Source organism: Aulonocara stuartgranti, assembly GCF_965226115.1.
Source record: "Aulonocara stuartgranti genome assembly, chromosome: 12".
Taxonomy (NCBI): domain Eukaryota; kingdom Metazoa; phylum Chordata; class Actinopteri; order Cichliformes; family Cichlidae; genus Aulonocara; species Aulonocara stuartgranti.
In genome coordinates, this window is record NC_138948.1 from 19,809,747 (window position 1) to 19,827,986 (window position 18,240).

Genomic DNA, 18,240 nt, shown 5'->3' on the forward strand with positions numbered 1-18,240 from the left:
CTTTTTCATTCATTTTCAGTCCAGTTCTTGTACCCGTCCATTTTCACAGGAATGTTTTTCTTTTTTTAAGCCACTTAACCCTGACCCATGAATCATCCATGCATTAAAAAAAGGCACCAGTGTTGTGTCTGCACATAACAAACAAAGAACCAAGTTCTATATTTAGCCACTTTGGAATAAAGTAGGTGTTATAAGAGGCTGGTAGTAACTATTTGTTAAGTTGAATCTGTAGAAAATGGTAAAGATTAAAGTGTGACAGGCACAAACTAGCATGTTTGCACCAACAAGGGGATTCCCAGAGAACTGTTGGCCAAAACCTGCACACATCTATGTGATTAAGAAACAGAAGAAAAAAAAAAAATCTAGCAAAGACCTGACAAGACGTGAGAGAAGATTTTTCCCTTCAGTTGGTCCATCTTAAGGATGGCTCATACCAAGTATTGAGTTTCAAGCTTGTTAGAACTGTATGAACTCAGAATTGACTTTTACTTTATTCAAATGATAAAAAAAAAACCCCAAAAAAACCCCCACTGCTACTATTTTCAAGCCACACAAAGAAATGAGAAATAACTCAAGACTTTTGGGAATGCATGTTGACTCTGTGTGTGTGTCATACAGTAGTACCTAATAAAGTGTCCAGTGAGTGTCATATTGATCATTAATTGGTGTATTTGTTAATTAACAACTGAACAGTGAACTCATTTTAAAAATTCTTTATTAATTTTTCTTATAATCAATGGTTTGATATTTGAAGCAAGAATAATGAACAAAAATGCTGAGCAGACCTCCACACGAGGCTTTCATCCTGGTTCATTTTTCATCAGATTTTCTTTCTTGATAACCTCCGACGTAACGGAGGTTCTGCTTTTCTCATGATGGCAAGGTGCAAGGAACAAACAGGGGGAATGTTTAAAAATCCACCTCCCACACAAATACCCTCTTCAGCACATCCACAAAACAAAAGAAATGGGGAGGAAAAAAATAGATATGGTCACGTTATTTACACAGTTCTCACTCATTTTCTAGACCTCAATTACAAACATACATCTATCTTTCAACACATTTTTTATTTTTCCACCTACAGTGTCCCTTTGGATCTCTATAAGCTACTACTCCTCAAAACTCCGCTCTTGTGCCAACAGTGCTAACCCAGAGAGTGGCAGTCTCATATAAAAGATATGGCAGTATGACCAGTGTCAGCCAAACATGCATCACACTCTACATTTCCTGTCACTAATATTCTCAGATTATTGACGACTCAGCTAACAGATTCCTGGTTTTACATCATTTTACATTTTAAGCTTGTACCCCAGAGGAAAGTGTCACAGCGTCAGGGGCACAATGTGTTTGACAAACCCTGACAAAGTAATGCTGCCTGGTGAACTTTATTATGGACTGGCAGGACTTCATGATGTCACACAATACGTAAGAAACTGAGTCCTTTGAATTTTGTACTGAGTATAGCACCTCAAAGTGGGTTTAAACTCCAGGCACCTCGCCTCCATTTATTCCACAAAACTACTCACAGAACAGTCGACCTACAAAGAAACCAAAAATAATAAAACACTTCCAGGGTCACCTCTATGGCACTTTCAGGTCTTTACAGTGGTAACATTTATTAAAGGCAAACAACAGATTGAACCATTACCCGTCTCAGCTTCCCACAGGGAAACAATCTTTAAAAAAAACAACAACAAAAAAAAACAACAACAACTCAGGTTGAAAAATATGATCCATTTTCAAATTTGACTGCACTAAATTGGAGCATCTGAGAAATAGCCAAGATGTGGAAGTGCTAAGAGGGATGTAGAAACAGCTGGAACAAGAAACAGGATTTAATTGAACATTGAAGCAATAACCCAACTACTTACTTCTTCTAAATTAAAAGGAAAACTCTGTAGTGGAAAGTCTACAGTGGCTGGTACCTAAAAGGCCAGAGACATGAGGACCCAGATTAGGCCTTTGAGGTCTAGCCAGCTTTAACATCACATGTTTAAAAGCAGTCAAGTAGCTGCGGGATTATTTGATGTCATTTTAGAAAACTTTCTTTTGTGCTTGTACAGAAAACGCAGACATCAGATGGCAAAGCAAACAAAAGAGCAGTGACAAAAAAAATGAGCCCACTGCACTTGACTACAGTGATGTGCTGAGCAAGCACATGGATAACCAAACAATCGGGTTGGAGTTTTTCCTCGCAGAAAGAATGAAAATGCAAAAGCTCGTCTTTCCATGAGCACCACATAAAGAATCCCAACAACTAAGCAGTGCGACCGAGTCACCGCAGTGAGTGTGTTTCCCCCCCCCTCATACCAAGAACAGCCAATAGGAATTGTGGAATGTGTCACTTTCTTGAATAAGTGCAGAGTGCATGTTGGTAAAGCAAGGTAGAAAGGAATGCATGTTTACTTGGACTATTACGTCCACAGTCGGAATGATGGAAAAGCGACAGGAATGAAAGGAAACAGCAGAGGCGAAGTGTGGATTTCTGCAGCTTCAACAGAGACAGCAAGAATTAGTCACTTAAGGTTGTGTCTGAGTGTTTGGTGTCCGCTGTGGCAACCTGCAATGTATTTTAACTACAAATTTAATCTGTCAGTCTCTCTTTCAGAACCATCCAATTAAATTATTTTAATTTCATAGTGCATCACTGATTTTGTTTCTGTACTTTAAAAAAATACTGCTAAGGAAGTGTAAACAAAAGTCCAGATTTGGCAATGTCTTAATTTTGGAGAAGGGCAAACACCAAACACTGAGGCCTACTTATAAAACATGATGCTATACAATGATAAATTGGGGGTGGGGGGCTGTTGACATGGTTTTCTTGATCATTATTCTAAAATGCAAAGAATTATGTAAGATCTTTTTATACAAGTAGACACAATTTAAAAAAAAAAAAAAAAAAGACTGCCACAGAATAAAAGGAAAAGTCCTTTGCCACCAAAAAGAAAGTATTTTCTACTAAATCTGCCACATGTTCTTCTTATTCCACCTGTTTTAAACTGAGGGTTGGGAGCTGGCTAAGAAAAAGTTCATCTGGAATGTTGCTAGGGATCTTTGCTAGGCAGACGAAACACTGTCATTGAGATAGGCAGTGAGTGTTCCCGCCCACCCCCACCCCCAGCCAGTGGAGCGTCCTGAATTGTAGCGGGTTGGGCAAAAGGGTCCTTAAATGGCAAGTTTGGACATCTGCTCTTCAAGTTGGACGAGTCGCTTTTCTTGACTGCTGATCATGTCCTTGAGGGACTTGATTTCTTTCAAGATCTCCTCCAGCTTGGCTTCAGATTTCTGTGAGAGATACGAGAAACAAAAGTGAGACTTAATGGGCTTTTAACCATCTTTATGAAAATACAGCTACAGTCACTTTTAAAATGAGGTAAACCTAAGGTGGGTCCCTTAGTAGTACGCCTTGAAATCCGTGGGTCAAAGAAACTTCTAGGAATTTTAAGCTGGTTTTGCACACACTGAACTTAATGACTGCACCGATGAATAGGGCAGATCATAGAAAGATGGATTCACAAGGAGTGAGAGTCTAGTTAAATCCACTCCCTAACAGATTGTGGCAGGTTTAGTTTATTTAAATTCAACTTTTACCTTAAGATCAATCAATTTACTTAAAGAGACAAGTTTCTTCATTATTAAAGTTTGATGAATCCATTATTTACTGCTCAAGTTAAAATGTTCATCTTGATCTACACTGACCAAAATTGCTGGTTATTAATTTTCTTTCTCTTTTTTTTGTCATAATCTGACAGCTTTAAGTCAAGTGTCCTTAAGACAAAAGCTTCATTTCCCCTAGCAAGAATGACCTTAAAGCAGACTACTCTCTAATCTGTGCTACATGTAAGGCCCTTTGGGACAACATCCCAAGTTTTGTTTTAAATCAAGTGTGGTAGGATCTGGCAGTCTGAGGGTTAACATCTTTCAACACCACTGGAGCCCAGTGGGCTATGATTACAGAGCAGACCTTCACAGAGACACATGGGCTGGGACCAAGGCTGTGTTGTGGGTGAGGTGCTGCTGGACGCCCAGGAGCAGGGGCCCAGAGCAGCAGAAGACCTCTCCCTCTATGCGCCAGAGTGGGACGAGTAACATTTACAAACCACCTCATCTAAGTTTGGCAGCAATCTGCCATGACTAATAAAATAAAAAAAAAAATGTAACGCTAGGAGCCCCAGACAGCCACCTGCAAGGAGATGAGACAGTGGCATAGCATGACCTACATGCAGGGACCTCAACATATACAGTGTAAGACTGTGAAATAAGGCATCTCAATCTACTGTTTAATCTAATCATGCAAAATAAATAACTTAAAAAAAACGACCTTACTCCTCAACACTACACGTCTGAGACTGAGTGACAACGTACTGTTAAACCGGTTTTAACTGGACACACTGATGAAAGCAAACACTCACAATTGATGGAGCTGGGTGGGAGGACTTGTTGGAAGAGCTCGACTTCTCTGAGTTCTTGGTGACCTTGTTGTCCAACATGTTCTTTTTGACCACTTTGAATTCACGGTTCTTGCCCGGGACGTAGCCATTCTTCAGAGAGATGAGAATGGGGTCTCCATTCTTACCATCAAACCACTCCTCAGCCTCCAAAGCAGGATCTGGACCAGCTGTGTCTGGGTACAAGTCGTCCTGGAACAGGTCCGACTGACGGGAGAGAATAGAGCAATAAGTTGTGAGGAAAAGAGAACTTGTGAATGTGGTGCTTGTGATTTAAAGAGTAGATTAGAGGTCTAAAAGCTGCTGCAAAGTAGCATGTTAGGGCGAGTACTCACCTTTCTAGGCACAGTCATCACAATAGGCTCACACTTTCTTTCATGCAGTTTATAGAACCTGCAACATAAAAAGCCTGGTGTTACTCACAGTTCAATACATCATTACACAATAAAAACAGCAGTTTCCTGTGGATTGTTGCATAACGGTTACAGTTTGCCTCCTAGTGGTCAATCAATGAACTCCACATTAGAGATGATGGAATAAAATCAAAACGATTTCTGGTTTCAGAGATGATGATTTAGGACCAGTCTTGGGTTACCTTGCAATTTCACACTTATTGACATCGAGGCCCCTCTTTGGCATGTAGCCCATACCCCTCTGGGGCTCCTTGCTGGCAAAGGTGTTCAGAAAGTGAACATAGGGAGCCTCGTCTGTGATTTCAAAGTAACGGATGCTGCTGTCTCCCTATCAGGATATAAACAAGTGTTTTATTTCTAATGTGTGCACATTTAAATTGAGACATTAGGCTTTGTGTTAGAACAATGCTTGATTTGATTATTGGGTGCTTAGAAGGAAACGCACCTTTCCACAGAGGTAAACGACATTGGTGTCTGGGTCATAGAAGGGCAGAAGCACTCCATTACTGGTGTCCATCTCATTGACAGTCATTGGCTCCTCCAAGTTTTGCTTAAAACAAAAACAGAAGAAAGATTAATTTGAGGCAATACTGTTCAAAAACATTAAAACACAGCTTTACATACCAAGTCCATAATGAGGCAAACTGAAGTGCTACAGGTGTGGAAATAGATCTTTAATCAACTCTGAAGCCCTTATAACTCACACAAGTTTATCATTACAACAGCAATGATCAGTAACAAACCTTATAGTGATCGGGCGACCCTGAACCCTCCTTTAATCATGCGAATGGGCGATTCCCATGATGCACTGAGCATTTCTTCTTCACCCACTCACATTGTGTTCATACACCACTCTGCATTTCATCATTAGTTATTGTGAAGCAGCTTACCGTATTCCAGAGAGCCAGCTGCCTCTCACTCATGCGACTGAAGCCAGTAGTGAGGATGTTTCCATCACTAAGGAAAATGGCCCTCATGGGGCGAGCGCCCTCGTGGGCTTTCTCTTTCTCCTGTGAAATAGAGGTTAATGGTTAGCCCTGCGAGTCCGTGTTACTGCCTTATCTGCAGTTCATCATGTTTGTTTCTGCTGAGGTCAGAGGTAGGAACACTCATAAACCTGCTTACTGGTGTGATCATTTAATCAGACAACCATCAGGCAGAAGTGAAATAATACGCAGAACACAAGTCTGAATGAAGATTTTTGATGTTTTATGAAAGGAAAATTCTGGTATGGGTGATTTTAAATGTGGCATGAATGCATCAGAAATATTCAGCATTTCTGATACTGATGGGATTTTCACCACAACAGCCTCCAAAGTTTCATCAGAACAGCTTAAACAAAACTCCACTAAGCACAGTTCTGCACTGAGTCGATGTGAGCAGCTGAAGATTGGGAAAAACATGGTTTGGTGTGATGTTTCTCAGCTTTAGTTCTGCCAAGGAAGGCTCAGGCTTTGGTTATAAACTCCATGAATCTACAAATCCCAGGATGAATCCTTGGCTTTTAGGGACAAGGAAAGATTTCGTATGATTCCAACAGAGCATGTTTGGAATGTACGGAACAGAAGAATCAAAGCATTAAATCAGAAGCTGTCAGAATAACGTAATGCAATCATGTCAACACTGGAGCACAATCTCAAAGGGAGGATTTCAGCATCTTGCCCAATCCACACCACAAAGAACTGAAACTGCTGTGAGATCAAAGGGAAGCCTGACCCAGCATCAACAGGGATGTCACAATACCAGAAATCTAAGAGGCTGACGATGATACAAGCAAATACCACTTCAATTCTACAACACTATCAATCAAGTTAACGCATTTAAACATAACCTCTTATTTAACAAAAACAAACCAAAACAAAAAACAAACCACTTTCCGACACTTCTTGCATTCTGGTTTTTGGAGGTCTATGTTATATCATTAACCTGATAAACTAACTCAAATGCAATTCTGGCTGCACTCTGTCTTTTTTCCGCTCCGACATTCACAGCAAAATTTGAATGCATCTGTACTTGTTATTAAACTTTAGGTGCTGTTACTGCCCTATTTTCTCAGGTGCTTACAGCAGCCAAGGCACATTGTGTAAATTTTTACAACACCTTGGTAGCAAATTACTGTTTCCCATGACAGTCCTTGGTCTGAATCCAAACTAAAACTGGTAATTCATAATTCAGACTCACAGCTAACAACAATTTTAAGGGAACAATGTTACCATACCGGGGCTTACTAGTCTCTCTACCTCCAAATCAAAAATCCCTGCACCTGAATTCATATTTACCTTTTAAATACTTCAGATACAGTTCAATATAAAAACAGAAAATATGACAATTTATTTGCAAACTACTTACTCCAACAATCTCCTGCTTGCGGGGGTCAATAACCCGGATGGACTTGTCCTTGCAGGAAGTGCAGATAAGGCTTCCATTGCGGTTCCAGCACACATTGTAAATGACATCAGGATGCATGTCCTCCAGGTTGATCATGGCCTCGCCGGTGCCCACATTCCAGATGATTATCTGGTTATCACAACCTGGTGACAGATAAAGGTAATGGTGAGGTTTGTGTTCAATCTGATCATCAAGTTTTGAAGGCAGCATTGTTTTATAGATTTGGAAACACTGCCAGAGCTCATACCTGCACTAAGGAGGATGTTTCGTGCTGTTGGATGCCATGTGATGATGCCCACACGCTTGGAGTGGCCCTCCAATATCACCACTGGCTCAGACATGGAAGTGACTAGGCCATTCTCCGGAATCTGCCACACCTGTAAAGAGACCAGGAAGTCAGAAACTGAGAGCAGACAGTAAAAATTCTCTGAAGTATGAAAAAAATATATATATTCTAAAGGATTTCATGATGATTATGCTGAACACAGTCTAGCAATTAAAATGATTACTGGATCTAAACTGTAATTACAAAAAGGAACCAGAGGGGGGCAGCAATCACTAAGAATTCACAGCATGTTCCTTACTGACTGATACACACAGTTAGACTTAGCAAAATATACTTTTCTTCAGTATCAAGTAATCCAACTAATTACTATTTCTATTGTTACAACGCCGTTACCGTTACTAACAAGAAAATGCGGTGCAGTCGCATTACTATTGTTCAACAAACAGACGGTTGAAGCTGTCTTCAGCTTACCGCACCTTATATCAGTTGCATGGAAGTAGCTGTCTATGTAAGTAATCTGGGCGCTACAGCTTTAAGTAGCTGCGCACACTCCTGCAGGTGGCAATCACTTTCTGGCAGACGATCACTTTTTGGCACAACACCTGGAGTTATCAGGAGCAGTGGCTAGCCACTGTAGAGCATAGGGAACTAACTCCAGATGTAACCCATTGCCATGGTTTAGGGAACAATGACGAGAGAATTAAGCCAACATGTTTTTGGTGTCAGGAGAAATAACACCGACCAAAGGAAACCCACACAAACCCAGGAAGAACATGGAAACTTCACATGTTCAAAACCAGATGGGTTGAAAGCCGGGACCTTCAGCAGTGCCAAACCCAACTCAAATTTTAAGAGATGTGCAGAAAAATGCAACATTATTACCCCACCTCAAAACCAGCTATTTAAGACTTCAGGATGTCAAGTACTGATTGGTTACTATTCACTAACACTATTTATAACATGATTACGTTGATTCATCTGATCTACTTTGTCATAACACTGCTGCATGAAAAGAATTTGAGGTTAAATTTTTTCCTTACATTCTTTAGTGCTCGGTGCCTGGCACAGGCATCCTGTAAAGGTTGTCCTTTCAGAGGAATAGAATGGGTACGCCTAATGCAGCATTTTAAAAAGAAAATAAAGGCCACTCCAGCACATTTTAACATTAAATTAGCTTCGTTGATGTCCAGTGTGTACTCTGTGATAACAAAATCTATTCCTTAATCTACAATAAACGTTTTATGCCCTGCCTACGTTATAGTCCTACTTTACAGGCCTGCTGTGTACACCAGCCAACCCACTCTTACCAAATCTAAACTAAACATCACTGAGAGTCTATTTAGGTTGTGAAATTTACCGTCACATGTTCTATGATATGAAGAGAGGAACCAGCAATAGTTCCTCTCTTCATGGCTCACACTTCTGCAAAACAAACCAAATAAATACTGCCTTGATTTAGCATGGGATTAACAGGAAGTCAGGCCTTTCAGGTGAGGAAGTGGCTGCCATCTAAACAGGCTGAAAGCCTATCCCAGCCTATTATATACCAAATAAGGACATATGGAGAAAAGTAAAACAGCAGCCTGAAAAAAGTCAGTGACCTCAGCTCAATAAATAGCTAAATCATTCCCCAGCTCTGATTCCTACAACACATATTTGAGCTTAATCTAATCCAGAGGGTGAGGCCTGCAACCATTCATGAGTAACCGCAGCCTTGCCTTTCGCAATAAGAGCATGTAGACTCTTGCCTCTTATGATCTAAAGAATGTATGCTCCTGTTGACCCGAGGAGGTTTGAGTTTGGGTGTGATGGGTGAGGCGAGCCTTACCATCACGGTGCAGTCCTCTGAGCCGCTGGCAATGACCTGGTCATTGTGGGGGCACCAGTCAATGTCCAACACAGGGCCTGTGTGACCACACACTGTGGGGTAGGATTTATCAATGCGGCCCGTCTGTAAAAACACAGATAAACAACAGAGTAATAAGATTAGTCTCAGTCTAGAGAACATTATCCATGCTGGAGGAGCGAGTGTGTTTTGAAACAGGACAATTACAGGATGATCCTAAATCCTACCTGCAAAAAGCAGCTTATAGATCTAAAAAGTACTTTGGATTTATCTTGTGCGTGCGTGCGTGCGTGCGTGCGTGCGTGCGTGCGTGCGTGCGTGTATGTATGTATGTATTAGGGGTGCAACGATATTCGTATCGATATTGAACCGTTCGATACAGTGCTTTCGGTTCGGTACGCATATGTATCGAACAATACAACATTTGTAATTTATTTTATCAACTTTCCTTCTGACGATGCTGTCTGTGTGGAGCGCTCAGTGAATCTGCGTTCGACTACTCCGCCTAGGGTCGACAGTGCAGCCTAGGCGGAGTAGTCGAACGCAGATTCACTGAGCGCTCCACACAGACAGCATAGTCAGAAGGAAGAGCGCAGGGCACCTCCCCCACTCTCATTCAGATCTGGCGTTTGGAATTATTTTGGTTTTCATGTGACGTATGACCCTGAAGGTAAGAGAGTCATGGACTAAAGTAAAACAGTATGTTGGATGTGCCATGCAATGCTCAATTACATGGGTGGGAACTAGTGTGTTAGCGCAGTTAGCTCGTTAACGTGTTGGCCGTCTAGCCCCATGCACGGGGCGATCGGCGGTAGCTCGTTAACGGAGATTTGCCGTGTTGTGGCGTTAAGGTCATTTCAACGAGATTAACCTGAAAGCACTAGTGGGAACACAACGAATATGACTGCACATTTACGCCGACATCATCCTAGTGCAAAGACAAAAACAACAAGCATGCTACTAACTTTAGCCGAGTCATTTAGACAGCTGTTAGCACATGATTCTCCTTATGCTGCTGAGAATATAGCCCAGAAGAAGCGGATAGTATAGCTTTTATTTTGGAAAGAGACATTTCTCTGTAATAAACTCTCTTTTCCAAAGATGAGTGATTCCTCAATCAGATACAGGGCTCGCAAAATCGGGCTAGCGATTTTTTTCAGACGGGCTACCAAAATCTCTCTCTGCCCTGCCCGTCGGGCTATTGTAGGAAGGAAAAATATATGTCAATGCTTTTGCATTCTTTCAGAAATGTAGCTGGGTAATTATGTCATTGGCATCGGTGAGCCACTGTCAATATGTGACATATTGAAATTGCGTTTGAATTTGCGCTTGTTTTTTTGCTTTCACTTTGCAATCATGCGAACTGTGTATAGAGAGCGACAGCACTGATCTGTGAGTGATGATAATTTGTGCACCAATTCCTCTGACATCTCTTATTAATCGTTAGCTTACTATGCAAACATGACAAGTGAAATCTCCCGCAGCAAGCTTAAACATGTGAGAGGCTGATCGCGCAGAGAATCGCTGAGCTTATGTGAGTGCGTGTGTAAAAGTAGCAGGATATATATTTTAGTTCTGCTGAGCCAAATAAGACAGGTCAGGGTGAAGAAGTGACAGCCAAAGAAAAGCTTACCACAAAACGGAAAAGTTATGACAAATCAGACTATAAGGCAAAAAGAAAGTGCAGCTTTATGGTTTCATGGACAAAAGAATTTCTGTGGCTGCGATATGATGAGCTAAATAACCAGGGCTGCACATAAGTGGTCCGCAGGTGCGCATTCGCTGTCAAAATAAAAAACGCGCACAAGGGTTAGGGTTAAATTTTAAAACTGTACTTTTGAGTTAAAATATATATTTATAATTTTAATAAATGACAAATTAAAAAGGCATGAACATTTTTTTTGTATCGAAAAAATATCGAACCGTGACACCAAAGTATCGAACCGAACCGTGAATTTTGTGTATCGTTGCACCCCTAGTATGTATGTATTAGGGGTCTCATTTGTCATAACTTCTCCGTTTTGTGGTAAGCTTTTCTTTGGCTGTCACTTCTTCACCCTGACCTGTCTTATTTGGCTCAGCAGAACTAAAATATATATCCTGCTGCTTTTACACACGGACTCACATAAGCTCAGCGATTCTCTGCGCGATCAACCTCTCACATGTTTAAGCTGCGGGAGATTTCACTTGTCATGTTTGCATAGTAAGCTAACGATTAATAAGAGATGTCAGAGGAATTGGTGCACAAATTATCATCACTCACAGATCAGTGCTGTCGCTCTCTATACACAGTTCGCACGATTGCAAAGTGAAAGCAAAAAAACAAGCGCAAATTCAAACGCGACTTCAATATGTCACATATTGACAGTGGCTCACCGATGCCAATGACATAATTACCCAGCTACATTTCTGAAAGAATGCAAAAGCATTGACATATATTTTTCCTTCCTACAATAGCCCGACCTGCCCGTCTGAAAAAAATCGCTAGCCCCAGGACGTCGGGCTAGCGATTTTGCGAGCCCTGTATCTGATTGAGGAATCACTCATCTTTGGAAAAGAGAGTTTATTACAGAGAAATGTCTCTTTCCAAAATAAAAGCTATACTATCCGCTTCTTCTGGGCTATATTCTCAGCAGCATAAGGAGAATCATGTGCTAACAGCTGTCTAAATGACTCGGCTAAAGTTAGTAGCATGCTTGTTGTTTTTGTCTTTGCACTAGGATGATGTCGGCGTAAATGTGCAGTCATATTCGTTGTGTTCCCACTAGTGCTTTCAGGTTAATCTCGTTGAAATGACCTTAACGCCACAACACGGCAAATCTCCGTTAACGAGCTACCGCCGATCGCCCCGTGCATGGGGCTAGACGGCCAACACGTTAACGAGCTAACTGCGCTAACACATTAGTTCCCACCCATGTAATTGAGCATTGCATGGCACATCCAACATACTGTTTTACTTTAGTCCATGACTCGCTTACCTTCAGGGTCATACCTCACATGAAAACCAAAATAATTCCAAACGCCAGATCTGAATGAGAGTGGGGGAGGTGCCCTGTGCTCTTCCTTCTGACGATGCTGTCTGTGTGGAGCGCTCAGTGAATCTGCGTTCGACTACTCCGCCTAGGCTGCACTGTCGACCCTAGGCGGAGTAGTCGAACGCAGATTCACTGAGCGCTCCACACAGACAGCATCGTCAGAAGGAAAGTTGATAAAATAAATTACAAATGTTGTATTGTTCGATACATATGCGTACCGAACCGAAAGCACTGTATCGAACGGATCAATATCGATACGAATATCGTTGCACCCCTAGTATGTATGTATGTATGTATGTATATAAATAAATTAGTTAATGACTAATGCTGGCTGAAATGAGTTATATGTACATTTGCAGTGAAGGCAGCCTACCAGAGCAATTATGAATTTAAACAAACAAACAAAAACTTCAGACCCAATAAAACAATTTCAATTTTTTAAATTTGCAGAGTGGGGAAACCCCCCAAAACAAATGCATTTAAAGGTAACACTTAACCATCCTTGTGTACGGTTAATTACAGTTTGGTGAGAAAATACAAAGAACAAGATTAACTGTGCGGAGTCAGAGGTTTCTTTTAATGGAAGAATCAAAAAACAAACTAGTTCAGCATCACTGAAATCAAATTTAAGATATCAAGTCACATTACATGGCTCAATAAAACAATTTAAGCATGAAAAATAAAATTAAACTGCTTAAAGCCAGCCTTGATTTATAACATCTCCATAGCCAAAAAAACAAAACAAAACAAAAACAAAAACACTTGGGTTTTACTGCAATCTGAGTTTGTGTCTAAAACAAACTGATTAGATTTAGCTCCTGCTGGACCACCCATAGTAATTAAGGAAAGTTTCTAGTAGTGACGTCAGTAGACAGTAGAAACATGCCAGAGATTCAGTGCAGCGATTTACTTTTAAATAGTAGCCCCAGATCAAACATTACTAAGCTCTTTATATAATCTGCTCACGCAATTCTGACTATAAGGTTACAAATGAATTTCTAATGTATGCACTTGCACATCCTTAAAGTCATACTGCAGATGGATTTCACCTCTAAACCCTATGAGTCCAGAGAGCCAGGTGATCTCTCTGCATGGTGAGGTGACCTATGCTCTAAAGCTTGGGTGACACACCCTAGTCTGTGCTGACTCCCTTGTGCCACTGCAGAGCCATAGAAATGATGTCACCCACTGTGGAAATAGTCCCTCTGCTGCAGGCCTATTTAAAGCATCATGGCTCGTATAATACAAGGAGTCCCTCACTGCCCACAGCTATTCTGAATGGCTTGACACGAGCTACTAAATCCAAGAACCGTATATTCTGTAATGAGTCAGTGTATGCTGGCTGCAAGAGTCAGGACCACTGAGGCATTAAAGTAGACTGCAAATTGTACATGACAGACTTTATAGCCAAACAATTAATGTATTTAAAGCTTTTAAATATAAACATTTTACTTCTGATTCATAGCAAACAGATTTTGTTTTTATAAACTAATTATAACCACTATGAACCCTTAAACTCACACAGGCAATGAGATGGCACTTCAACCTTGCTGTTATTGCATACTTTTAATAACATGACTCATTTAAGAGGTCCACATTGATGCAAGTGTCTTCTGGGCCAGTCCAGACCTGCAGTGTCCCTGTGCTACGTGAAATATACCACGCTTGTACCAATGCTGTCACCTGACACAAAGCTGGGCTGTGACACACACTCCAAGTTTAGTGATCAAAGTCTGGTTTATGTGACAATGATCTCTGTGCGTGTGTACATGTAATAAGAAAAAAAAATCACAAGATCGTGCCAGAACCTTGCCCTACTGAACACACCCTCAAATCCACCCTGAAGCCTAGTACAATAAGCTGACTTTGACACTACTGTCAATAGGTTTCTGTGAGCTACCAGCTTATATCACGTAACACTACCATTACATTATGAAAATATACACCTTTCTTTGTTTAGTAACTTACATTCAATTGAGCCAGGATGTTTCTGGGCACATAATTTCATCACATGCGAATGTATATTAGCTCGCAGTTAAATGTATTCATGGACAAGACTTCCCAAAGGCAATAGGAACAGGATGTAAAGCAGGAAGGACATGGACTGATGACCAGGTGTTTCAACAGAAACTGCATAAACAAGTTTGGAAAAGAACAAACCGATCACACAGATAAGATAACCCAACAGTTCAGAGCCATTTGCATTTCCACTTATTCTAGTACTATAGCATTCCAAAGAGGGCATGAAGACATTGTCCATATGTCTGTAGTGTCAAGTTGGAAAACAATACACAGTAAATTAGTAATTGTAGCACACATTTCCCATCATGCTTCTCTTTAAAATGGTAATCTCATATTAAACATAGCCAAAATTAAACAACAGGATACTTGCAAGTAATCCCTGTGAGCCAACTCTAGAGCCAACGCTCTAAACTCTTTTTTTAGCATAGCTCTGGTAGCAGTTTGAACAGCAACATCAAGCTACTTTATGTTCTGTTAGTGAGGGGTAGACAATGGGAAGAAAGCAGACTTAAAGGCAGGTGGCCTTACAGGAAGAACAGCCATAAGGGCTTGTTTCAGTGAAAGAATGAGCTGAGCGGCTGCATCAAGGCCCAATAAGAGATAAACAAAGATTATCTGCACAGGGAATCATGCAAGGCTACTAGAGTAGAGTCCAAAAACAAATATGTAGAGCTAAAAAATTAACAAACTGTGTCAGACCTTCTGGTTTCCTTGTCCTACGCTTCTGAAGTTAATAATAAATGTTGGTCTGATTATTCAAGACCTTGTATGTGATGAGAACGATTTTAAATTTCATTCTGGATTTAACAGGAAGCCAATGAAGAGAAGCCAGTATAGGAGACCTATGTTCTCTCCTTCTAGTCCCTGTCAGTATTCTTGCTGCAGCATTTTGAATCAATTGAGCAATTTTAAAGGATTTTTCTTACAACATCCTGATAATAACTTTACTACAATGTTCGTTGCATATTATGACTCCTGTGTTCTGCTAAGCAAAAAGGATCAATCCATAAACATGTCAGCCCCTTTAGTCTCCGTTGCCCTTTCGCCTCCCGCCTGTGCTAACCGTTTTACAGCCTACGAGTCTCGTCTGATCCTCGTCTTAGTGTGTTTTATGAAGAAACAGATACACACAGACCGAGCACCCCTCTGTGTTTGGGCCATACTGATTTGTTAAGTAGGGCTTAATTTGTACAACACACACTTGAGCATAATATGACCCCCTATGCTCTATGAGAGAATTTTGCCTATTTTTATTTATTTATTTTAATAAATAGCACCTACTCTGCTCAACTCCACTCTACTCAGTTTTTAGTGTTTTCCATTATATGGTAGTACCTGGTAACAGGTGCGTGTTAGTATCTACAGAACTGGGCTTTCAAGCAAGCTGAGTCGAGCTGAAAATATAATGTCAGACTGCAGGCCACTGATTGGCCAAGGAGTGATGTCACTGGATGAATCACGAGAGCGACTCCTTCACAAGAATCAAACATAAACACAAAAAGCCATAGGTGCAGATACACATCGCGTCAATGTCATCCATTGTTGTGGTGTGGAGGTTTTAACTACAGATGACATGTTACAGTAAGAAATAGTTCTCAGATGGAACCAGAAGCACGAATACCAAACTCCAAAAGAGAAACTGATGTTTATATCTCATCATTTTTCTACTAACAGGATAAGTTAAATCCATACTTTATGCTCAAATCTACTGTGATATTTGTAGTCCCAATAACACTTCAACTAAACTCCCGAAAACCCAGGCATGGCAGAAGAGGCCGACAGTTCGACCAGAGAGCCAGGCGTTCTTCACATTCCACACCTCAGCCTCAAGCAGCTCTGTTATGAGTACGACTAATGAGAGCAAGTGGGCTGCTAGGGTGTCAAATGTAACACCCTTTGAGGTGTTAATTGTGTTAGTGTCTGATATACACAATTAGGAATTTCAGGGTCTGCAGAGCGAGCACAAGCGGCTTGCCTCAAGTCTGCAGAAAGTTATGATGACATGATACACAAGTTCAGGAACGCAGCTGGCATGAAGCAGGGCATCAGTAATTGTGAGCATGGGAAATTAACAAGCACCAGTGGGATTGCCTGTGTATAGCAGTACACCTATTGTGTGCATCTTAAAAGTCTCATATTGTGAAAATGTATTGTTTTGTGGTTTTTCCCCCACCTGGAGGCATAAAACAAAAGCTGTGAACATTTTTAATACGTTACTACTTTCATTCCTCCACTACATCTATCTACATACATCCACCTTTAAAAGCCATTTTCAACTTTCCACATTAAACTGCAGCTACTTGCAAATCTTCTGTTATTGGTTGCAAGAGTGAATAGAGATTCCTTAAGACTCAATACAACTATCCATCCACCAATCCTTTCTACTGTGTATACAATTCAGGGTCAGAATACTCTGGGGGTCACTTTGCAAGAGGCAAGGCACACTGTGGACAGGACACCAGTCTAATCACAGGGCTAACACACATTCATGCTCACATTAACACCTACAGCCAACATAGAATCAAAAACATACTATTCAACTCTTTGGATGGTGGGAGGAAGCAGAAGTAACCTCAGTCACACGGAGAACATACCGACTCAACAAAGAAACCCCCCAGATGGTCAGCAGGTTTTTACCGGGAGCACTTCTGCCATGAAGCAAGAGCATTAACCACTTTATCATCCCATGGCCTGCTTATTGGTTATTGCAACTGATTCAAATGCTAAATCAAGTGTGAACTTTGAAAGCTTGAAGAAGAAGAAGAAAGAAAAAAAAAATCAATAGACTGGACATTTTCTCCACCTACACCCTCTACTTCTAAAAATTATTTTTTACAGCCGATTTCCTCATTCCACTCTGCTTAGAGTCCCTGAAACTGCCTGCTTTCTATAGTTTGTGGCTAGCCTTCTGGCTCAGTACTGCATATATGAATGACAACTTTTATACTGGTTAAGCAGATCATTTATTTTACACCATTTGCCTCATGAGAGACAGCAGTGAATTAGAAATTGTGCATTTGAGGTGTTAGAGAACTCTGCACTTTATTGCCGTTTTTACAGTAGACAAGGCATGCTTTTAAAAAAAAAAAAAATTATATCTGCTAACTAGCAGTGCTCTGGCCCTTTCCTGCTGTCATACTGCAGGAACCCAACTCATTTCACGTGGCAGTTTTAAATACTACCCAATACCATATCTCAGCAACAACATAAAGCCTCTGGTTCAGTTTGGGTTTGGGTGTAGGTCAACAGATTATTCAAATTGTACATTGCCAGTAAACCCCAGCACCTTTGATCAGTAAATAACCCAACCTTTAGGCCCTGTGTATTCAGGCAGGTATAAGACCTTAACACCTCAGCAGAGGAGTGTACAGTGATAAGGCAACTTGTCCACACCTCAGCAAAAAAAAAAAAAAAAAAAAAAAAAAAGTCAGCATTTGAGGAACAAGAAACTGCACCAGTATAAACCACGCCTACACGAGCAGCAAGCGACTGCGCTCACTGCTGAATACCTAACATGTCCATAACTACACTACAGACATTTGAATCCTTTGAGAGGAATGTCTGAGGCCTAGAAAACAACTGGTTGCATAGCAACAAGTAAGGCTGCAGAAAATAAGGGTGAATCACACCCGATGGATACAAAGCACAACACTGAAACATACACAAAAAAAAAAAGAAGAAAAATGCATGAACGAGATTCCCTGAAGGCAAAAGAGGACATTCTTCTCATTCACACAAGGCCTGCACACCACACTTCCTCTCCTTGCAACTCAACATGTGATTCACACATGCACACCACTAA

General features: G+C 40.8%; 1 protein-coding gene across 2 annotated transcripts in view; it reads right to left on the minus strand.

Annotated features, from left to right (window-relative positions):
* Positions 1–698: 698 nt before the first annotated feature.
* Positions 699–18,240, minus strand: part of LOC309719444 (coronin-1C-A) — a 49,367-nt gene continuing 31,825 nt past the window's right edge. For both annotated transcript variants that reach the window (XM_082555574.1, XM_082555575.1), the window contains 9 exons: positions 9,364–9,486; positions 7,497–7,626; positions 7,211–7,392; positions 5,752–5,871; positions 5,307–5,411; positions 5,044–5,189; positions 4,784–4,841; positions 4,413–4,655; positions 699–3,285 (listed from right to left, as the gene is read on the minus strand). In XM_082555574.1, the coding sequence (XP_082411700.1) occupies positions 3,166–3,285; positions 4,413–4,655; positions 4,784–4,841; positions 5,044–5,189; positions 5,307–5,411; positions 5,752–5,871; positions 7,211–7,392; positions 7,497–7,626; positions 9,364–9,486 (1,227 nt within the window). In that variant the 3' untranslated portion in view covers positions 699–3,165. The remainder of the gene's footprint in view (positions 3,286–4,412; positions 4,656–4,783; positions 4,842–5,043; positions 5,190–5,306; positions 5,412–5,751; positions 5,872–7,210; positions 7,393–7,496; positions 7,627–9,363; positions 9,487–18,240) is intronic.